General features: G+C 46.3%; 1 protein-coding gene across 1 annotated transcript in view; it reads right to left on the bottom strand.

The window, feature by feature from the left end:
* grk3 (G protein-coupled receptor kinase 3) overlaps positions 1-24,712 on the bottom strand; it is a 416,009-nt gene that overhangs the window by 26,953 nt on the left and 364,344 nt on the right. Inside the window, exons 16-19 of the mRNA XM_072488700.1 lie at positions 10,808-10,874; positions 5,108-5,203; positions 3,418-3,580; positions 1,665-1,801 (exon numbers count right to left, since the gene is read on the bottom strand). Coding sequence (XP_072344801.1) covers positions 1,665-1,801; positions 3,418-3,580; positions 5,108-5,203; positions 10,808-10,874 — 463 coding nt within the window. The remainder of the gene's footprint in view (positions 1-1,664; positions 1,802-3,417; positions 3,581-5,107; positions 5,204-10,807; positions 10,875-24,712) is intronic.

The raw sequence follows: 24,712 nt of genomic DNA, 5'->3' as shown, positions 1-24,712 counted from the left end.
CGGCCGGGGGCCTCCACGCTGGCCGGTGTGTGCCGGCCAGTGAACGGGAGTGAGGTGGGGGGAGGGGCTGCGGCCATCGGAGCCTGGCAGAACAGGGTCCGAGTGGTCTAGCCGGGGTGGAAAGTTGGGGGGGGAAGGAACCGAGGGTAGGGGGAGGAGTTTTACAAGAGGCAGTGGACGAGAGGAGCTGGAGGCCCGGGGTGGGGGGGTGGGAGCTGCGCGGGTGGGCATTGTATATCCAGCGAAGCTGAGGGTGACTTGCAAGCTCAGGGACTTTTATTTTGGAACGGCGGAAGCAGCGGAGGAGTTTGCGAAAGCAGAAGGACTGTGGCAGAACTGACAAACTGAGGAATGGCCATGTGCCGATGTAACCTCATGACTGTATTTTCTTCTTTTTTGTATCACTGCGCGCGGGTGTAGAGATTAAAGGAGCCAAGGTGGTATATATTTGGACGAGGGAAGGGACGGGACTTTCACTCGAAATGAGAGTTCTTTGGGGTGTAGGTGGATAGGCGGGGTTTGTGTGCTAAAAGGGGATCTTTGGGCTTTCCTGGGGCCGGGCAAGTGGGAAAGGGACCCGGCCGGGGGCCTCCACGCTGGCCGGTGTGTGCCGGCCAGTGAACGGGAGTGAGGTGGGGGGAGGGGCTGCGGCCATCGGAGCCTGGCAGAACAGGGTCCGAGTGGTCTAGCCGGGGTGGAAAGTTGGGGGGGGAAGGAACCGAGGGTAGGGGGAGGAGTTTTACAAGAGGCAGTGGACGGGAGGAGCTGGAGGCCCGGGGTGGGGGGGTGGGAGCTGTGTAAGATTAAGGGTGACTACGGGTAATCCCTGATTTATTTTTGTCATTTGTTTATGTAAACATGCGGGTTGAGGTTTGGGGGTTGGTGGGTAGATGGGATTGTTGTTGTTATTATGGGGACTGACATATCTTGCTGATTATTGTTTATTGTTGATGGATGTAAATGAGGGAGAAAATGTGAAAATGGAGGAGAATTAAAAAAAAAAAACATGGAATAGGTTAAAATCAAGGGCTGTAATTTAAAAATGTTTCTTTTATTTTCTCTGAATGCCCAGGCTGTGTTGAAGTAGAAAAGTTCCCATATAGCTCCCATTTAAAATTTAGCATTATATCATGCATTTAGCATTTAATTTGAGTCCATGATAACATCATATGACAGAAAAGGTAATGAGGTTTAGCTCAATTGGCTGGACAGCTGGTTTGTGATGCAGAGCAAGGCCAACAGCATGGGTTCAATTCCCGTATCGGCTGAGGTTATTCATGAAGGCCCACCCTCTCAACCTTGTCCCTCGCCTGAGGTGTGGTGACCCTTAGGTTAAATCACCACCAATCAGCTCTTCCCCTCAAAAGGGAAAGCAGACTATGGTGACTTTACTGTTATGACTAATGTTTGGCAGATTTCTTACTTGTGTGCTCCTGGCATGTTATTTTTAATAACAATTCATGGGTTGGATAAGCAGAAATTCACCCAATTAATTCTATTATAATGCATTTTATCTTTAATGCCCTCTATACTTGACACTGGAAGATGCTGAGTGAGAGACATTAACCTTGGTACAACTTTCACTCTTCCCTGCTGCTATTCTGACAGTGATACACCCACTCACAGAATAGTTTCTTCACTTCTGTCAGTCTAACATTCCTTACCCGTGACTCGCCCTCTCCTCTCCACTCCAGCCGATTTGGAAAGAGGTAGAAATAACGACGTTGCCACTGGGTTAGGAAAGGGTTTCCAAGTTTCAGCATATAACCATGCATAATGCAGTCTTTACCATGGGCATAATCTGTATATAATATAAAAAGTGATGTTATTCCAGGTTCTCCTTGGGATGGGATAAATAAATTGATTTGTAACTTATCACTAGTTTTTTCAGTTTGCTTGTAAGCATGGTTGTACCCCTGTGGGCAGGCAGGCTGTATACAGGTAGAAGACACCATGCAGGCAAGGCCCCATCCCATTCTTCCATTGTGCATGCTAAAGATGCAGACAGGAGCAGAATGCTGGATTGTGTAAGGGTGGAAGTTATGTTTTTAAAAAATTCTTTCACGAGATGTGTGTGTCGCCGATTGCCCATCCCGAATTGCCCTTGAACATTCAGGAGGCATTTTAAGAGTCAACCATATTGCTGTGGCTCTGGAGTCACATGTAGTTAAGACTAAGTAAGGATGGCAGATTTCCTTCCCTAAAGAACATTAGTGAAACAGGTGGGCTTTTACGACAATCGACAGCAGTTTTGTGTTCATCATTAGACTTTATTTTAATTGAATTCAAATTCCACCATCTGCCTTGGTGGGATTTGAACCCAGGTCCCCAGAACATGCTTGGTTTTTGGATTCTCGTCCAACAACAACACCACTACGTCACTGACTTCCCATAACTGTTATATAATGGTCTGGTTAGAGTCCATCTAAAGTGGTACATTCAGATCTGGATAACAAATCTCACGAAGGATATAGCTGCCTTGGAGTGGGGCAGTACAGATTCATTTGATGGGGAGAGCAGTTAAAAGGGCCAAATCGAGGAGACACGGAGGCCCAGTGGTTAGCACGGCTCACAGCGCTAGGGACCCGGGTTCGATTCTGACTTTGGATGACTGTGTGGAGTTTGCACATTCTCCCAGTGTCTGCGTGGGTTTCCTCCGGATGCTCCGGTTTCCTCCCACAGTCCAAAAATGTGCAGCTTAGGTGAACTGGCCATGCTAAATTGTCCCTTAGTCTTTAGAGATTAGGTGGGGTTGCGGGAATGGGGTGGGGGACTGGACCTAGGTTGGAAAAAAAGAACTTGTATCATAAATTAAGCTTGTTTTCTTTTGAGTTTGGAAGATTAAGACATAATCCAATTGAGGCATGCAAGATGATTGAAGAATTTAATGGGGTAAATAGAAACAAACTATTTCTTACCCCAGTGTATAAATTCAGAACAAGAGTGTATATGCTTAAAATGAAGGGTGATGTCAGAAAACACCAAAATTTTTCTGCTCCAAGGTCAACTGAAAATTTAAAAACTGAAATTGACAGGGTTTTGTTGGACATGGGTCTTAAGGGTTATAGAATCACAATGGATTGATGGAGTTGAGGGTCTCAGATCAGCCACAATCTAACTGAATGGTGCAACAGGCTAGAGAGGCTGAATGGCCAACCAATGTCAAGTGAAATAAAAGCCCAGAACAAAAACTGCAAATGGATAAAAAGTGAAAATACACAAATCAGCCATCATTTGTAGAAAGATAAGTCAACATATTGTGTATGAAGGTTACACACCAAAAATGTCAACGTGTCTTATTCCTTTACAATGGTTTACTGTCTTGCTGGGTATTTCAAAGCATTTTCAGTTTTTATATCAGACCAATCGAAAACGGTGTATCTACATTGCAAATATCTCATAAATGAAGTTTCATACCTTCCTCATGACCAAGCATCTTATTCTTTGCTCTCTTCCTGACCTCGCTTTTATCAGTATCAGCATTGACTGCATCGTACACAGTTTCTGCCACTTCTTGTTGCCAACGTTCTGATATCACCAGAGGGAAATTTTTATACAGTTCTTGATCGCTATCCAACAGCTGTATGGAGAAATCAAAAAGACAAGGGGAGAAGGAGAATGGAGGGAAGAGATGAGCATGGTAGAGAGAGCAAGAATTGAATAACAGAACAGGTGACAGGGGAAAGAAAGCAAGACAGATAGCAGAGAGAAAATATTGGCGGGGCAACAAGAGGTTGCCCCTCAGTGGTCAAGGGTTGTGGGTATTGCCCATGACTGCGGGGGATGGCATTGTCCGTGGGTGGGAGGTGTGGTGGACCCTCAAGCTTCTTTTGAGATGGGGGCACCTTTTCAAAATAGTGCCCGACCATGGAAGAGCCGGTCTGGCCGGCACGTTTAGTTCCCCACTGCAGATGCAGAAAAAAATTCGAAGTGTGGGATTGACCAGTGAGAAACTCCCCAAGCCACAAAAAAATGAGTAAGAGCTTGGTTTAACAAAAAAAAGTCCCGTTGTGGGCAGGTTTAGCAGGGTGTTTCCTGACACTTGCAGCACCGGGAACGACCCTATTTGCGAATGGGACTCATTTTTTGGGGGTCTCAATGGAGAAACCCCTGCCGAGGCTGCACTTACCTTCATTTCCTGCACTGAGGAGCTCAGTTCATCAGTGGAAGAGCAAATCAGGATGCCATTAGCTTTCCCGATTCCCCAATACGACCTCCGAACCCTCTCAACTTATCAGTAGCTCACGTCATAAGGGCAAGGCACCTCAGGGCCTGATCCCCAGTGTGGGCAAAATGGCACCTTCGCACTGCCAGCCTGGCACCACCCTGGCAGGGCTACTGCCAGGGTACCAGGTTGGCATTGCCAAGGTGCCCAGGTGTCATTTTGTGCAGGGAGGCGATGGGGCCGGGGGTGCCCTGCGTGGGTGTTGGGGAGGCCCGGGGCCTCCCTCATAGTGAGTTGGGGTTTGGGGGGCAGGGAGGGGGCTCCAGAGATCGGGACGCCACCTCTTGCTACACTGAGGAGTTCCAGCGAGTGGAGCTCCTCAGTGCAGATTACGGGCCTATGTGCAGACTCAGCTGTGCATTCCCCACAGAAGCCCCCTGTCTAACTCGAGTGCCATTCAATAGCATTGTGTTTCTTACACTGCGAGCACCGGGAAACACGTGGTGAAACATGTTTGTTAAAACATCTAAAAGGTTATTCAGGTGTTACTAGTATGCACTGGTTTCACAGGTCTGATTATTCAGGAGGTTTCACAATGAACCAACACATACTGGTTACATAAATGTCACCAGAACTGGGTAGTTGCCTAGGTCCAATTAGCATCCATTATCACTCTGGTTAGGAATGCACAAGGCCACAGCATGAGCATTGGAACACAGTTCTAATGAAGGGTCAGCGACCTGACATATTAATGCTGTGCCGTTCTCCACAGATGCAGCCTGACCTGTTGAGTATTTTCAGAATTTTCAGTTTTTATGTTACTAGCACTTGCTCATTATATGTGTGCCACTTGTTTCATTGACATTCCTATTTTATTGGGATATACTGGTTACCAGCACCATGTCCACAGAAGAAAACAATGCAAGAATTTGCAGATTGTACCTTGATGCCTTTTGTGTCTTCTTCATCAAATGATCCTATGTCAAATGCATCAGCTGCATTCACCTCTCCCCGAGGAGGGATGAGTGGAGGTGGATACTTGAAACAAAGAAACAAGATGAAAATAATTTCAGCATTGCACTGTACTAGATCAACAAGAGTCAGAGCCACAGATGTGATTCCATAACACCTGCTGCTATTAGACTTTTTGCCAGTAATCATTCAAGGAAATTATTCTTGGTTGTGAAGTTATTGCAAAATAAAGATGACAACTCAGAACTGGATTCAATGTGATAGCGAGTTAGAATACAGTCCTTCCATATCTACAACCTGGTTGAATCTAACTGTAAGATTAAAACTCTCTTTTTTCAACTGGTTGTTGATTTCTGAATGAAATTAGCTTGAGAGTCTCTTCAGTTTTCATTTGACTGACCACAGCACAAATTGACTAGGTTTACCAAAGTCATAAATGGGCACACAGGAAATTTTCCCCATAAAGTAGCAATCTCATCTGTGACAAATCTACTGCATAGCTTGGTCTTGGATTTCTCACATGACTTGGAAGTAGTTCTTCCATTGCCAGTTTAGGAATTTTGAACTATGAAGGATACTATTCACCTCTTTTAAGCCATAAAGTTAATACTTTTTAAACTTTGCTTAGACAGACAAAGATACATTTATTTTCTCTTCAGCGCAGAAGCCCATCCAGGCTGAACTTGGCATCCACCAGAACCCAAAAGTATTGATTCCTCTTGAATCATGCAAGGTTGTACTTGGGAGTGCCCACCATCTTATCTTATTAGTAAGCCCATTGTTCAAGATAGCCATTACAGCACACTAAATCTTAAACTCAAAGCAACCCCTGAGTTTATTGGAACATTTGACTTGTCAATCAGATGAATAATGTTGATCATGACTGATAACAGGTTTTAGCCAATGTAAAGCCATTTGCAATCATGTTTGTGTACTTGCTCACACTTGTGGATCAAAGTCAATGTTGAGGTCTCCCAGAGCAACCCCCCCTCTTGATATACCACTGTGCCCCACCTCTGCTGGGTCAGTCCTACCGATAGGACATGACATACCCAGGTATAGTGATGGTAGTGCCTGGGACATTGCCTGTAAGGCATGATTCTATGAGTATGACCAGTTTGTGGGACAGCTCCTTTGGCACAGCTATATTTGCATGTTACTAAGGAGAATTTTGCAGCGTCAACTGGGCTAGGTTTACTGTTGACATTTCCGATGCCTAGGTTGATGCCACATGGTTTGTCAAGTTTCACTCTTCTTTTCAAAGACTTCATAGTGGTTTGATACAACCGAGTAGCTCATTAGGCTCTTTCAGAGGGCATTAAGAGTCAACCACATTGCTGTGGATCCGGAGTCACATGTAAGACAGACCAGATAGTATGATAGATTTTCTTCCTTAAAAGGGCATTAGGGAACCAGATTGTTTTTTTATGACAATCGACAATGGTTTCATGGTCACCATTACTGAGACAGTTTTTAGTTCCAGATTTATTAATTTAAATTTCATTAGCTGCCATGATGGGATTTGAACCCTAGTCCCCAGAGCACAGGCATCGGGTGAGCATATGAAGAGTAGCACTACTCAGTAGAGTAGTACTCGGTAGAGTAATCGAGTAGGGAGCTTGATTGCTCCTCCTTCCACAAATAGAGTACCCCAGAGTGTTTACCTGGACCTCTGGATTACTAGTCCAGTGATTTGGCAGAATGCCTCATCGCCAGAACGTTCAAATAAGATGCAGCTTTGTTGGCAGTGAGAAAAGTGCTCCCCATCAGACCATCCCTAAATGCCCGGAGCTTCAATCTCTCCATATGTTGCCCTCGAGGTAGGCATGTGGTGGGCATGTGACAGCTGTCCACTTCCTTTTGGAATGTGCCTTCAAGGTCTCGAGAGAGATGCAGTGTTTTTTGTCAAGGTTGATCCTAAGCACTTCTGTGCTCTATGGGATGTTCTCACAAGATGCATGAACATCAACTGCGGCTGGAGGACCATCAACTTAGTGAGTGACACTCTTTGGTCTGCCGAAACCTACTGCTCTTTAGTGCAACGAGTTGTCTTTGACCAAGTGTTGCAGACTGACACATTCCAAGGTCCGGGATTACATGCTGAGGATTAACTAAAGCTTGGGGCTGCTGCTGCAAAGGTGAAATGGGAAAGATTGCTGTCTAAGGCCTTTCAACCATACCTCACTGAGGGGCAGAAGTTGTAGAATCGCTCGGGCTGTGTGGCCGACAAGGAAAGTATGCCACATTGTAAGTATCAAGAGCACTGAAATTGTATTAAAGCACTTCAGATGGAGCATGTGAATAAAGAAAAGCGGAAATATACTGCACTTTCTGCAAGCATAGAACCCCTACAGTGCAGAAGGTAGCCATTCGACCCATCGAGTCTGCACTGACTCTTCGAAAGAGCATCCTAGCTAGGCCCAATCCCCCACCTTATCCCTATCCAACCGTTGGGACACTTAGGCGCAATTTAGCACGGCCATTCCACCTAACCTGCACCTCTTTGGACTGTGGGAGGAAACCAAAACACCAGGAAAAATCCACGCAGACATGGGGAGAATGTGCAAAGTCCACACAGAGAGTCACCAGAGCTCGGAATCTAACCGGGTCCCAGGTGCTGAGGCAGCACTGTACCACCATGCCGCCCTGAAATCTTTAATTTGAATTGTTCTGTCCCCAAGCTGTATGCCTAACATGAAATGTGAAGCACCTAAGAGTGGAACATTCTGCGTGGAGACAAAATGAATGTTTTGTAAATTTGAAATCAAAACATTTGCAGTGCACTTTTACACATTTTATGAATAAACAAGGGTGACACAGTGGTTAGAACTGCTGCCTCACAGTGTCAGGGACCCGGGTTTGATTCCAGTCATGGGCAACTGTGTAAAGTTTGCATGTTCTCCCTGTGTCTGTGTGGGTTTCCTCTGGGTGCTCAGGTTTCCTCCCACAAAGTCCAAAGTTGTGCAGGTTAGGTGGAGCTTTTAAAAAATTCATTTTCTGGATGTGGACTTCACTGGTTAGGTCAGCATTTATTGCCCATCCCTAGTTGCCCTTCAGAAGGTGGTGGGGAGTTGCCTTCTTGAACCGCTGCAGTCCCTGAGGTGTAGGTACACCCACTGTGCTGTTAGAGAGGGAGTTCCAGGTTGTTGCCCCAGCGACAGTGAAGGAACGGCGATAAATTTCCAAGTCAGGGAGGTGAATGACTTGGAGGGGATCCTCCAAGTGGTGTGCTTCCTAGGAATCTGCTGCTGTTATCCATCTAGATGGTAGTGGTCGTGAATTTGGAACGTGCTGTCTAAGGAACCTTGGTGACTTGGTTAGGGTTAGGGTTAGTGCATCTTGTAGATGGTACACACGGCTGCTACTGTTCGTCGGGGGAGCAATCAAGCTCCCTACTCGACCACTACTGAGTAGTACTACACTCCATATGCTCACCCGATGTCTGTGCCTATGTATTTACATTGTGTATTTATGCATAACCTAGGATTTCTCATGTACGGATCTTCAGACTTCTGTAACTTCTGCCTGATGGAAGGGTCTGGAAGAGGGGTCTCTGACAATACTGTTTGCCTTTCTGAGGCAGCGGGAGGCGTATACAGAATCAATGGGAGGATGGCAAGCTTGTGTGATGCGTTGGGCTGCGTTCACCACACTCTGCAGTTTCTTGCGATCTTGGGCCGACCAGTTGCCATACCAAGCTGTAATGCAGCCGGATAGGATGCTCTCTATGGCACGTCTGTAGAAGTTTGTGAGAATCGTGATTTGTCCTGTTCCTTGTGTACAGGACACAACTGGTCAATTTTCCACATTGCCGGGCAGATGCCAGTGTTGTAACTGTACTGGAACAGCTTGGCTAGTGGTGTGGCAAGTTCTGGAGCACAAGTCTTCAGTATTATTGCTGGGATATTGTCAGGGCCCATAGCCTTTGCAGTATCTCGTGCCTTCAGCGTTTCTTGATATCACGTGGAGTGAATCGTATTGGTTGAAGACTGACACCTGTGACGCTGGGGACTTCTGGACGAGACCGAATGGATCATCCACCCGGCACTTCTGGCGGAAGAATGTTGCGAATGCCTCAGCCTCGTCTTTGGCATGGGGCTCCTCAATCATTGTGGATGGAGATATTTGTGGAGCCTCCTCCTCTGGTGAGTTGTTTAATTGTCCACCACCATTCGCGGCTAGATGTGGCAGGACTACTGAGCTTAGATCTGATGTGTTTGTTGTGGAATCGCTTAGCTCTGTCTATTACTTGCTGTTTAGCACACAAGTAGTCCTGTGTTGTAGCTTCACCAGGCTGACACCTTATTTTTCAGCATGCTCTCCAGCACTCTTCATTGAACCAGGGTTGTTCCCAGGCTTGGTGGTAATGGTAGAGTGGGGGAATATTCTGGGCCAAGAGGTTGCAGATTGTGGTTGAATACAATTCTGCTGCTGCCGATGGCCAACACGCCTCATGGATGCCCAGTTCTGAGTTACTAGATCTGATCGAAGTCTGTCCCATTTAGCACGGTGGTAGTGCCGCACAACACGATGGAGGATATCCTCAATATGAAGACGGGACTTTGTCTCCACAAAGTCTGCGGTGGTCACTTTTATGATAACGCCATGGACAGATGCATCTGCAGCAGGCAGATTGGTGAGGATGAGGTCAAGTATGTTTTCCCTCTTGTTGGTTCCCTCACTACCTGCTGCAGCCCTAGTCTAGCAGCCATGGCACGTGGTATATAGCTGGTTTAGCTCAGTGGGCTAGACAGCTGGTTTGTAATGCAGAACAAGGCGAGCATTGCGGGTTCAATTCCCGTACCAGCTTACCCGAACAGGCGCTGGAATGTGGCAACTCCCACAGTCCAAAGATGTGCAGGTTAGGTGGATTGGCCATGCTAAAATTGCCCTTAGTGTCCAAAATTGCCCTTAGTGTTGGGTGGGGTTTACTGGGTTATGGGGATGGGGTGGGAGTGTGGGCTTGGGTGGGGTGCTCTTTCAAAGAGCCGGTGCAGACTCGATGGGCCGAATGGCCTCCTTCTGCACTGTAAATTCTGTAAACTAGGGGCTTTTCACAGTAAATTCATACTTGTGACAATAAAAGATTATTATTATATTATCAGCAGGCGGTTTCCTTGCCCATCTTTAACCTGAAGCCATGATCAATGCGGGGATAGGGCAGGGGAGTGGGCCTAGGTAGAATGCTCTTTCACAGACTCAATGGGCCGATTGGCCTCCTGTACTGTCGGGATTCTATAAAAAGTATATTTTTTGGGAAGAAGATGCAAGAGTGTGGCTGAGAAACAGTTGCCTGCTTGCCTAAAGTAAAGGCCAGGAATTAAAGAGGTGAAATGATTTGCAAAGCAGAGGACACACTTAAAGAAAAGAAGCAAAGGTAAGGTAAAGTCGCCATAGTCCCAGATGACCATAGGCTGCTTTCCCCCTTGAGGGGGAGAGCTGACTGGTGGTGATTTAACCTGAGCATCACCACACCTCATGCGAGGGGCAAGATTGAGAAGGTGGGCCTACATGAATGAAGTTGAGATTGAGTCTAAATGTCCCTGTGCATGCTGGTGCAGGCCTCACCACTTGATGGCGCTGTGCATGATAATGCAACATGAAGCAATTCTCCACGGTTATTCCTTCATTTGTTACTAAAGGGAAACAAAAAAATGAGACTTTTCTTACCTTCTGCAAATAGACTTGCTGCCAGTCAATACCTTTAAAAAAAGGATGTTCTTTCACTTCCACAGCTCTGTAGCGACAAAATAAATAATCAGCAACTCTGGCATTGAACAACAAAATGTCTTCAGTGGCTGTTGCACCAAGAAGCAAGATATAATCAGTGACACTGAGTAACAAGAACATATTTTCTAATCGCTTCACATAACTGAAATCCCTCATCCCAGGTACCATTTTATTACCATTATTTCTTCTGGTCTCAGGCCTTGGCAACCTTCTGAAAGTGTGCTGCTCAGACTTGAACACAATAATCTAGTTTATAAAGGTTTAGCACACCTTCCTTGCCTTCTCAACAGGCCCTGATATTGTCAGTGAGGCCAGCAGTGAGCAACAATAAAACATCAGTAAAGCTGCCATTGAGCAACAAGAAATTATTAATCCTGGGATGAAGGAACAAGACATAATCATTAAACACTGGCACCAAGCAGCAAAAATATAATTATTGAGCGTGACACTTAGCAGCAAGAAACAATCATTAACCATGTGAGTAAGCAATATGAAATCATCAAATCTGGCAGTGAGCAACAAAATGTAATAATTCTACATAGTTTCCAGACCTAATTCTTAATCCTGGATTAGGAAACAAGGTACAATCTTTAACAATGAGGCAAGGCAACAGTAATAATAATAATAATCTTTATTGTCACAAGTAGGCTTACATTAACACTGCAATGAAATTACTGTGAAAATCCCCCCCGTCGCCACACTCCAGCACTTGTTCGGTACATGGACGGAGAATTGAGAATGTCCAATTCACCTAACAAGCACATCTTTCGGGACTTGTGGGAGCTCCCGGAGGAAACCCACGCAGACATGGGCAGAACGTGCAGACTCCGCACAGACAGTGATCCAAGCAGGAATTGGACAGCTGGCGCTATGAAGCAACATGCTAACTACTGTGCTACCATGCTGCCCATCCCCTACAATGAGCAAATATACCTAAACCTGACACTGCTCATTAAGGTACCATTACTAACATTGGTATTGGTGCGCAGCAATATTATATAATCACTAATCTTGACGCGCAGCAATATTATATAATCACTAATCTTGACACTGAGCAAAAGATAGCATCAACGATACTGGCATTGAGCAATGAGATGCTGCTAGGAATTTAGGAAATTAATGATGTTAACAGTGAACTTGAGATGAAATCAAAGTAACAGACAAGTCACATGGCTAGCAGGCTTTTAGACGAATAATGAGATGCGATCTGCCCTATAACAAGACTAACAGGCGTCTAGAAACATTGAAGTGTGAATGTCCATATCAGAAACATTGCTTACCAGAGATCAGTGGGCCATACAAATGATGACTACCAGAGATCAGTGGGCCATACAAATGATAACTACCAGAGATCAGTGGGGCTATACAAATGATAACTACCAGAGATCAGTGAGCTATACAAATGATAACTACCAGAGATCAGTGGGCCATACAAATGATAACTACCAGAGATAAATGGGGCTATACAAATGATAACTACCAGAGATCAGTGAGCTATACAAATGATAACTACCAGAGGTCAGTGGGGCTATATAAATGATAACTACCAGAGATCAGTGGGCTATACAAATGATGACTACCAGAGATCAGTGGGCTATACAAATGATGACTACCAGAGATCAGTGGGGCTATATAAATGATAACTACCAGAGATCAGTGGGGCTATACAAATGATAACTACCAGAGATCAGTGGGACTATACAAATAATGACTACCAGAGATCAATGGGTTATACAAATGATAACTACCAGAGATCAGTGGGCTATACAAATGATGACTACCAGAGATCAGTGGGACGATACAAATAATGACTACCAGAGATCAATGGGCTATACAAATGATAACTACCAGAGATCAGTGGGCTATACAAATGATAACTACCAGAGATCAGTGGGACTATACAAATGATAACTACCAGAGATCAGTGAGCTATACAAATGATAACTACCAGAGATCAGTGGGCTATACAAATGATGACTACCAGAGATCAGTGGGGCTATATAAATGATAACTACCAGAGATCAGTGGGGCTATACAAATGATGACTACCAGAGATCAGTGGGACTATACAAATAATGACTACCAGAGATCAATGGGCTATACAAATGATGACTACCCAAGATCAGTGGGCTATACAAATGATGACTACCAGAGATCAGTGGGGCTATACAAATGATAACTACCAGAGATCAGTGAGCTATACAAATGATAACTACCAGAGATCAGTGGGCTATACAAATGATGACTACCAGAGATCAATGGGGCTATACAAATGATAACTACCAGAGATCAGTGGGCTATACCAATAATGACTACCAGAGATCAATGGGCTATACAAATGATAAGTGCCAGAGATCAATGGGCTATACAAATGATAACTACTAGAGCTCGGTGGGGCTATGCAAATGATAACTTCTAAAGGCAAGGAATTTGAGAAATGTAGACAGCCGAATCAACAAGATGGGATATCAAAGAGACTGAACAGTATAACTGCTAGCACCCTCATTGGGATGCAGGCCAATGCCATACAGAATTTGAGCCATGGAAGCCTGTTCCAGCTAACATTTAGAGTCACTAAGGATTGCAGAAATTCTCCTCTAAAATAGGGTATTTCAAAGTGCGGCTCGCGACCCGTGGGTGAGTCGCAGGTGGATGTCACAAGGGTCACGGAGGCGGGATCGAATTTCTTCACGCCACGCCCATCGGCCACTAATGCAGAGTTTCCCAACGGCAGCATTCAGAAGCATGTAGCAAAAATCCTATCGAAAATGTCAATTCAGTTCTCTCCTTAAACAACGGTTACAATGAAGACAGATTTGACAATTTGGAATTCTGGCTTATTGCAACAGATTAATGTGCAGCAATATTTCTCCTTTAATTATTTTAAATGAGTAATTTCAAAGAACAATACAGCACAGGAATAGGCCCTTTTGCCCTCCAAGCCTGTACTGGTCATGATACCAACCTTGGCCAAAACTCTCAGCACTTCCTTGTGCCGTATCTCTCTATCCCCATCCTATCCATGTATTTGTCAAGATACCTTTTGAACACAGTTAATGTATCTGTTTCCACAACCTCCCTGGCAACACGTTCCAGGCACTTCACCACCCTCTGCGTAAAACACCTGCCTCGCACATCTCCTCTAAACTTTGCCCACGGACCTTAAACCTATGCCCCCTGGTGACTGACCCCTCCACCCTGGGAAAAGAGTGCCTGGCCATCATAATCTTGTAGACCTCTATCACGTCACCCCTCAACCTCCGTTTTTCTAATGAAAACAGTCGGAGTCTATTTAGCCTCTCCGCATAGCTAGCACCTTCCAGACCAGGTAAACCTCTGCTGCACTCTCTCCAAAGCCTCCACATCCTTCTGGTAGTGTGGCGACCAGAATTGTGCGCAATATTCCGAGTGCAGCATTACCAAGGTTCTATACAATGGAGCATGACTTGCCAGTTTTTATACTCTATGTCCGTCCAGTGAAGGCAAGCATTCCGTATGCTTTCTTGACTACCTTGTTCATTTGTGTTGCTACTTTCAAAGATCTGTGGACCTGTACGCCCAGATTTCTCTGACTTCCTATATTCCTAAGAGTTTTGCCATTTACTGTATATTTCCCCTCATGTTAGACCTACCAAAATGCATTACCTCACATTTGACCGGATTAAACTCCATTTGCCATTTCTCTGTCCAAATCTCCAACCTATCTATGTCCTGCTGTATCCTCTGACAATCCTCAACACTACCTGCCACTCCACCAACCTTGGTGACATCCGTAAACTTACTAATCAGACCAGCTACATTTTCCTCCAAATCGTTTATGTATACTACAAACAATAGAAGCCCCAGCACAGATCCCTGCGGAACACCACTAGTCACAACCTTCCATTCAGAAAAAACACCCTTCTACTGCTACTGTTTGCCTTCTGTGACCGAACCAGCTCTGTATCCATCGTACCACCTCACCTCTGATCCCGTGCGACTTCACCTTTGTACTAGTCTGCCATGAGCAGACTGTACTTGGTTTCGGAGACATAGGATCTGAGGGACATCCATTTATCAGGAAGATCACGTAGAGTGAATGCAACTCGGGGAAAGTGATCATGTGCGCACCACTGTTAAGTCAGAATAGAACTGGGCTTCATATCTTAAAATCCTTTCCTAGTTTGTGCTCAGTATTTCTGCCTGGAAATGTGATAAAGACGGGCGCTGATGAGTGACCGGTGTTTACGGTGGCAATTGATTAACCTACCAAATTGTTCAAGGTAATTTCTCTACTGAAGGGTAGGATTGGCAAGATCATAAACATCATAACTAATCAATTTATCTGTCTATCGACAAAGGGAGTGGGGAGTCACCTACTCTCAGTAAATGCACATTGGCTCAGACACAAATTTATATTCACCTATCTGAAATTCGGTTCTAATTGCTTAACATAATTGAGCATTGGGTGTGTTTAGAAAGATCTGCAAACGGGATTCAGATTGTTTTGTGACTTTGCACACATTTGTTTTCCACCCCTCCACACTACTGACCACGAAAACTGTCAGTCCCTTCTCTCTCCATTTTAAATAAATGTCTGCGCCCTTGAGCTGATTTCACATGTCTGTGAACGTGCATGTATTCAATTGCACAACACATCTAGTTAACGTAAATCTCAGCGGTTTCAACACTTGGAAAATGGAACACACCATGTCGCTGAGAAAGGATATCTGAAAAAGGATATGCCTTTTACTTTCTCTTACTCTTCATTTTAGCTGTGAGCTGTGTTTCTGCGAACAATAATTAAAATGGCAAAACATTATCGCAGAATATGTGTTTCACAATGCAAACGTAGAACCTAGAAATACTCAGCCAGCCATGCAGCATGTTCAATGACAAAAAAGAAATGGCTTTCCATCACAGACATCAGGTGCTGCCTGAACCGCTGAGTATTTCCAGTATTGTCTGTTTTAAATTCAGGCTCTTTGCATCTGGGGGACGGTTAGTTCAGTTATCCTGTCCTCTCTCAATGCGGTCATAAATTCAATGCACCTGGGGCTACTATATAGTGATTAAGAACAGGAAAACTGGATGATTTTTGAACAGGAAAACTAGATGACTGTCTTTCCCTCCCTTGCTTGGGACAAGAAAACTTTAGCGTCTCAAACACCGCCTTGACTCAGGGCAGATTGGGTAAGCGGATGTGGTGTGTCTCGAAGGTTGGTTGGCATGGGTCCCGAAGGTCAGCCAGTTCGTAAAAGTAGATCCCCAGGGAAAAAGTTTGAAAACCACTGCTCCAAAAAGTAGCAGACTCATGCCCTTGCTGGACCAGGAAGAAATGTTTTCCCAGTCATGAGCACCTAAGCGGTATTGTGTGGTAACTATTGGCTGGATTTGACCTATAGAGTTCCTAAAATTAGATGTTGCTTGGGAAAAGGGGTGTCTGAAGTGAGTTGTTCAGGGAACGTGGCTATATTTTGGGAATAAGAGGTAACTTCAGATAGTTACTAATATACTTATCACGGTGTAAGTAGTTTTTTGGCGTGTTTTTTTCTTTTCTTTGACTTTATCAAATAATCTTTATTAATTGTTACACAATGACTGACCTAGTTCCTCGTTGGTTATACATTGTGCCTCGCATTATTCCAAACAAATATACACCACTAAGAACCAGTATTTCAAGTTATCCTTCAGGGTTTTGAGAAACTCTCGCAGGTAGGGGGTTGGATTCTCCGCCCCATCGCACCACATTTCTGGGATGCTCCATAATGCCGGCTGGTCAATGGGGTCGCCCTTTGTGGGGCAGCCGCACGCCATCGGGAAACCTCCGGGCTTCCGGCAAAACGGAGCATCCCGCCGACGGAGAATCCAGCTCAGGGTTCTTACCAATATCATCACTAGCCCGGGCATTGAGCAAGAAGATACCATCACTAACCCTGGTACTGACAAACAAGATATCATCACTAACCCTGGCACTGAGCAACAAGGTATCATCACTAACTCTGTTATGAGCAACAAGGTATCATTACTATGACTGGCATAAAACAACAAGATATCAGCACTAACACTGGCACTGAACATCAAGATATCATCACTAACCATGGCACTGAGCAACAAGGTATCATCACTAACCCTGGCACGGAGCAACAAGGTATCATCACTAACCCTGGCACTGGGCAACAAAATATCATCACTAACCCTGGCACTGAGCAATAAGATATCATCAATAACCCAGTCACTGGGCAACAAGGTATCATCACTAACACTGAGCAACAAGATATCACCACTAACCCTGGCACTGAGCAAGAAGATATCATCAATAACCCTGTCACTGAGCAACAAGGTATCATCACTAACACTGAGCAACAAGATATCACCACTAACCCTGGCACTGAGCAATAAGATATCAATAACCCTGTCACTGAGCAACAAGGTATCATCACTAACACTGGCACTGAGCAACAAGATATAATTACTAACCCTGGCACTGAGCAACAAGATATCGCCACTAACCCTGGCACTGATCAATAAGATATCAATAACCCTGTCACCGAGCCACAAGATATCATCACTAACACTGGCACTGAACATAAGAACATAAGAACTAGGAGCAGGAGTAGGCCATCTGGCCCCTCGAGCCTGCTCCACCATTCAATGAGATCATGGCTGATCTTTTGTGGACTCAGCTCCACTTTCCGGCCCGAACACCATAACCCTTAATCCCTTTTTTTGTAAGGGCCACGAAGAATCCAGCACGAGTTTTAAGGATACAAAGTAATAACATTTATTTACTCTAACAATATATACATAACAGTAGCAGTAACTTCCCTTGCTACCTTCTCCTTCCTGCTGGTTCCTGAACTGGCCAGCTTATTTATACTAGGAGTTTCTCCGCCCCCCTCATTGGGGAAGTTCATACTCCCACAGGATTGTGGGATAGTCATTAGTCCCCAGCCAATTGTAAGTAGGCAGGTTATAACATCCCTCCCCCCCAAAGTCCAAGGAATCCACCTAAGACCCTGGTGAAGGAAGGCGTCGGACTCGTTTGGCCGCAGGCTGGACGCCATTTGCACGCAGCGCTGGATCAGGCGGCGTGTAACGAGACAGAGACCGGCGCTTCCGTGATGAACGGCGCGGTTGTACATCCACGGCCCGTGGACCCGAGGATTCCCTCTCTGATGCATCCTGTGTCTCCATCTCGGAGTCAGAGTCTGCTGCCTCCGTCATGTCAGCGTCTCTATCTCCATTTGGTCCCGTTACGACCTGCGCAGGCTTCGAGTGAGGCACCAGTGGAAGATTTTGAGGACTACCTTCCCTTGTCTCTGGTCTTTGCGGCTGTTGAAATGAGCTCCGGGGGGCGGGGAATCTTTTGAGGGGATGATCTTCTGGACCGGACATGGTCTACATGTTTTCGCTGGAGACGACCCTGGGCTTGCACTTGGTAAGATATAGGGCCCGTTTGGCGCAAGATTACACCAGGAACCCATTGGGCACCACCAGCAAATTTCTGCACGAATACTGGGTCACCGGGCGCAAACTGCCGAATCGGACGATGCCGAGACAATCCCTGTCCCTGCCGTTCTTGTGTGCGGCGTACTTTTGCGCCAATGTCCGGGAAAACCATACTAAGGCGGGTGCGGAGTCTCCGGCCCATTAGGAGTTCTGCGGGAGCTACCCCAGTCACTGCATGGGGGGTGGTCCTGTACGTAAACAAAAAGCGAGCCAGTCTCGTGTCCATTGATCCGGAAGACTGCTTCTTTAGGCCTCTTTTGAATGTCTGCACTGCACGCTCTGCCAACCCATTTGAAGCCGGGTGGTAAGGGGCAGTGCGGATATGGCGGATGCCGTTCATCTTTGTAAACCTAGCAAACTCCTCACTCGTGAATGGAGTGCCATTATCCGTGACCAGCACCTCGGGGAGGCCATGCGTACTAAATGATAAACGCATCTTTTCAATTGTTGCGCAGGACGTTGTCCCCTGCATCTTATGCACCTCCAGCCATTTGGACTGGGCGTCAATTAGTAGAAGGAACATGGATCCCTGAAAAGGGCCTGCGAAATCTGCATGCAAGCGTGCCCAAGGCCGCCCTGGCCATTCCCAGTGATGTAGGGGCGCGGCCGGCGGAAGCTTCTGATGCTCCTGGCAAATGGAGCAGTTTTGGGCCAACTTCTCAATGTTGGTGTCGAGGCCTGGCCACCAGACATAACTCCGGGCCAACATTTTCATCTTGGTCACGCCCGGATGCCCATTGTGCAAGTCTTATAATATCAGCTCCTGGCCTTTTTCCGGGACAATCACACGCATCCCCCACAAGAGGATGCCGTCTTCCACGCTGAACTCTGACAGCTTGGAGGAAAATGCCCGCAACACGCCTGGGAGCTGTCTATGCTGCCCACCATACAGGACTATGTGTCGCAGGACTTTGACAGGACTGGCTCCGTCTGGGTCCACTCACGGATCTGTGATGCCGTGACAGGCAAGGTGTCCATAAAATTTAGGGTTGCAACCACCTCACCGGTCGTGGGGGTCGACATGGGGCCGGTCGATAAAGGCAATTGGCTCAGTGCGTCGGCATTTGCTATCTGCGTCCCTGGTTTGTGCTCCAGAGAATACTCATATGCAGCAAGCAACAAAGCCCAGCGCTGGATCCGTGCAGAAGCAATGGGCGGTATTGGCTTATCATCTCTGAAAAGTCCCAGCAGGGGCTTATGATCAGTCACGATAGTGAAATGGCGGCCGTACACATACTGGTGGAAGCGTTTCACCGCGAAAACCACTGCCAGGCCCTCCTTCTCGATCTGCGCGTACTTTTTCTCCGCTGCAGTCAATGTGCGGGAGGCGAAAGCTATCGGTCGCTCGGCCCCGTTCTCCATCTTGTGGGACAGGACGGCCCCAATACCATACGGGGATGCATCACATGTGACGAGCAAAGGCTTTCCCGGATCATAGTGGGTTAGTAACCCAGACGACGACAATTGTTGCTTTACCCGCCGGAAAGCGGTTTCTTGCGGCTGACCCCAAACCCAGGTGTGATTTTTCTTTAGCAGCAGGTGCAAAGGGGCCAGCGTAGTTGCCAGATTGGGGAGGAACTTCCCGTAATAGTTTACGAGACCGAGAAAAGAACGAAGATGCGACGTGTCAGTCGGGGTGGGGGCATGTTGAATTGCACGCACCTTCTCTGCGACGGGGTGCAGACCCTCGCGGTCCACCCGATAACCTAGGTAGACTACTTCTTTTGCCTGAAATACGCACTTTGTGCGACGTAAACGGACTCCAGCCTCCGAAAGGCGTCTAAGGACAGCCTCCAGATTTTCCAAATGCTCTTGCTCCGACGTCCCTGTAATCAACACATCATCTAGGTAGACAGCCACACGTGGTAAACCTCTCAAAATGCCCTCCATAACACGTTGAAAAATTGCGCAGGCAGAGGATACTCCAAAGGGCATCCGTGTATATTCATACAGGCCCCGGTGTGTGTTAATTGTTATATATGGTCGGGAGGCAGGGTCCAGCTCCAACTGCAGGTAGGCGTGACTCATATCTAATTTTGTGAATGAGAGTCCACCTGCAAGTTTCACGTAGAGATCCTCTATGCGAGGCATTGGATATCGATCGAGTCGGGAAACTGTATTCACTGTAAGTTTATAGTCGCCACACAAGCGAACTGTGGCATCTGGCTTCATTACTGGTACAATTGGTGCTGCCCAGTCAGCAAAACGGACGGGCCTGATAATACCCAAACTCTCCAAACGAGTGAGCTCCCCTTCTACCTTCTCGATCAAGGCGTAAGGCACTGGGCGCGCCCGGAAATAGCGCGGCGTGGTTTCTGGTTCAACTTGGATACGGGCTACGGCCCCTTTTATTTTCCCCAAACCAGGCTGGAATACCTCTGGGTATCGTCCTAGCACCTCAGTCAACCCTCCAGAAACTGTTTGGAGGATGTGCTGCCATTGCAACCGCAAATGGCGCAACCAGTCCCGACCCAACAGGCTGGGCCCATGGCCACACACTACGATAAGTGGGAAACGCCCCTCCTGGCGTCCATAGACAACAGGGGTCATTGTAGTTCCTGCAATGTCCAGTGGCTCCCCCGTGTAGGTGGCCAACCTGGCCTGTGAGTCAGTTAATGTAAGGGTCTGTATACCCTGCTTGATGTGGTCGAATGTCCTCTGGGCGATCACGGAGACCGCTGCGCCAGTATCCAACTCCATCTCCAACGGGTGACCATTGACCTGTACTGTCACCTTAATGGGGGCCACACGGGGAGCTGCCACACAATGCAGCTGCAGGCAGTCGTCCTCCGTCTCCACGTCCTCAGGAGTGGTCGCCGCAGGTTCATCCACATGGAAGGTACGGCCTCTGGGCTGGTCCCAGTTACGGCCCCTGGGCTGGTCCCAGTTTCGGTCGGAATGACGGCGCCTCTGGCGTCCCCAGGACCGCCATCCGCGACGGGGTCGGTGCCTACAAGTCTGACACGGACATGGCTCCTCATCCATTGGCTCTGGAGAAGGCTCTCTTCGGGGAGGAATGTCCGATGGCCACTGGCGTCGGTCCGGACGTTGCCTCGCCCAAGGTACCGCAGGAGTGCAGGGGGACGTTTTTGGGCGGAAAGGGTTGCGCCCCAAGGCATGCACTTCCATTCCCTGTAGCTCCTGTACTCCTCGCTCTGCGCTCTCTCGGGACAAGACTATTTGTATTGCCTGTTGAAAAGTCAATGTTGGCTCCGCTAACAACTTTCTCTGGGTTGCTGCATTGTTAATACCGCAAACCAAACGGTTGCGTAACATTTCTGACAAGGTCTCACCATAGTCACAGTATTCCGCAATCCCGCGTAGCCTGGATAAAAAAATCGGCAAGGGATTCTCCAGGGGTCCTCTCAGCGGTATTAAACCGGTAACGCTGGACTATCGTGGACGGGGTTGGGTTAAAGTGTTGCCCCACTATATTCACAAGTTCGTCAAACGTTTTGGTGTCCGGCGCAGCTGGGTACGTAAGGCTCCTAATCACCCCAAACGTATGCGGGCCGCAGGCGGTGAGCAATATGACCACCTGGCGCTCGTTTTCAGTGATATTGTTAGCCCGGAAATAGTAACGCATCCGTTGTGTGTACTGGTTCCAGCTTTCCAGCGCAGCATCAAAAACATCCAAACGTCCGTACAGAGGCATGGCATAATAGAAAACAACTTCCAACCTGTATCCAACAAAAATCCAGGGAGGTGGCTTCAGCAGTGTAGACAGCTATTCACTTTTACCTTCGTCGCCAGTTTTGTAAGGGCCACGAAGAATCCAGCACGAGTTTTAAGGATACAAAGTAATAACATTTATTTACTATAACAATATATACATAACAGTAGCAGTAACTTTCCTTGCTACTTTCTCCTTCCTGCTGGTTCCTGAACTGGTCAGCTTATTTATACTAGGAGTTTCTCCACCCCCCTCATTGGGGAAGTTCATACTCCCACAGGATTGTGGGATAGTCATTAGTCCCCAGCCAATCGTAAGTAGGCAGGTTATAACACCTTTATTCTTCAAAAAACTATCGATCTTTATCTTAAAAACATTTAATGAAGGAGCCTCTACTGCTTCACTGGGCAAGGAATTCCATAGATTCACAACCCTTTGGGTGAAGAAGTTTCTCCTAAACTCAGTCCTAAATCTACTTCCCTTATTTTGAGGCTATGCCCCCTAGTTCTGCTTTCACCCGCCAGTGGAAACAACCTGCCCGCATCTATCCTGTCTATTCCCTTCATAATCTTATATGTTTCTATAAGATCCCCCCTCATCCTTCTAAATTCTAACGAGTACAGTCCCAGTCTACTCAACCTCTCCTCGTAATCCAACCCCTTCAGCTCTGGGATTAACCTAGTGAATCTCCTCTGCACACCCTCCAGTGCCAGTGAACAACAAGATATCATCACTAACACTGGCACTGAGTAACAATATGTCATCACTAACACTGGCACTGAGCAACAAATATCATCACTAACCCTGTCACTGAGTAACAGATATCATCACTAACACTGGCACTGAGCAACAAATATCATCACTAACCCTGTCACTGAGTAACAGATATCATCACTAACCCTGGCACTGAGCAACAAGGTATCATTACTAACCCTGGCATTAAGCAATAAAATATCATCACTAACCCTGGTACTGAACAACAGGATATCATCACTAACCCTGGCACTGAGCAATAAGGTATTATCACTAACACTGGCACTGAGCAACAAGGTATCATCACTAATCCTGGCACTGAGCAATAAGATATCATCACTAACCCTGGCACTGAGCAACAAGGTATCATCACTAACCCTGGCACTGAGCAATATGTTATTGACTAACCTAGAAATAACAAATAAATTATCAGTAAATCTGGCAATGGGCAATAAAGTGTCATTTGTATCCCTGGAAATGTGCAATATGGTGTCATCAGTAATTCTGTTAATGAGCAATAAGATATCATCAATAACCCTGGTAATGTACAATTAATCACTAAACCTGATTGCGTGCAACAAAATATCATCTACAAAATGGCACTGAGCATCACGGTAAATTTTTATTTTTATATTTGTTAAGCAAAGATATTAAGGGGCATGAGCCACAGGCAGGAATATGGAGTTAGGTCACACATCAGTCATGATCTCATTGAATGGCAGGACAGGTTCAAGGGGTTGAATGGCCTACTCCTGTTCCTATGTTCCTAACCACTGAGTAATAATTCATGATTAGCCTGTGCACTGAGCAATACGATACCAACATTAGCCTTGGCACCGAGCAATTCAATTTCCACCCTTCTCTCAATTTCACATGGCCCAACTCCAATGCTCCAGTTCTTCTCTTCCTTGACTTTTTTGTTTCAATTTTTGGCAATAGCCTATCAACTAATCTTCACTATTAGCCCACTGACTCCCACACCTACCTTGTCTACACTACCTCACACCCTACACCTTAAGAATTCCATTCCTTACTCCCAGTCCTTTTGTCTCAGTTGTATCTTTTCCGATGATGCAACCTTCCACACCAGGGTTTCTAAGATATCTTCTTTTTTCCTCAACTAAGGATGCCCGTTGCCCATCCTGGTTGACAGGGCCATCGAACAAGTCTGTCACATTTCCCACAATTCTGCTCTCACCCCTTTCCCTCCTTTATAGAACCACTATAGGGTTTCTATTGTCCTCACCTACTCGCTCACAAGTCTTCATGTTCAACAGAAAATTTTCTGCATTTTTGCAACCTCCAGCCTGATGCCACCATAAAAAAAAAAATTCCCCTCCTCTTTCATGAGGGGACCAATTCAATGGCCCCATTCCATGCAAATAAATCTGGAATATAAAGCTAGTCTTAATGATGACAGCCCATCATTGATTGGTGTGAAATGCATCTGATTCACTAACGTCCTTTAGGGAAGGGAATCTGCCACCCTTACCTAGTCTAGCCTTTATATGATTCCTGACCACAGCTGCGTGGTTGACTCTTAACTATCCTCTGAAACAGCCTAGCAAGCCACTTGGTTCCAGGGCAATTAGGAATGAGCAACAAATGCTGGCACTGCCGTGACGCCCACAATCCCATGAAAGCAAAAAGGGTTCAATCTCTCGTGTCTTTTTCCCCATCACAGACCTTCCTTTTGTCCATGTCCCACACACTCCTTGCTCAAAACCTATTACATCAGTTCTGAAAGAAAGGTCATCAACCTGAAACATTAACTTTGTTGCACGCTCCACAAATGCTGCCCGACCTTCTGCTGAGCACTTCCAGCATTTTCTGTTTACATTTAAGATGCCAACATTAACTGTGCAACTAAACAAGATAACAGTAGACTTGGTGCGAAGCAACAAGATACCAATTTTAACATTCGTGCT

This window comes from Scyliorhinus torazame, chromosome 1, assembly GCF_047496885.1.
Source record: "Scyliorhinus torazame isolate Kashiwa2021f chromosome 1, sScyTor2.1, whole genome shotgun sequence".
Taxonomy (NCBI): Eukaryota; Metazoa; Chordata; class Chondrichthyes; order Carcharhiniformes; family Scyliorhinidae; genus Scyliorhinus; species Scyliorhinus torazame.
Note: the sequence above shows the minus strand (reverse complement) of the source record. Positions and strands in the feature narration are given on the sequence as shown.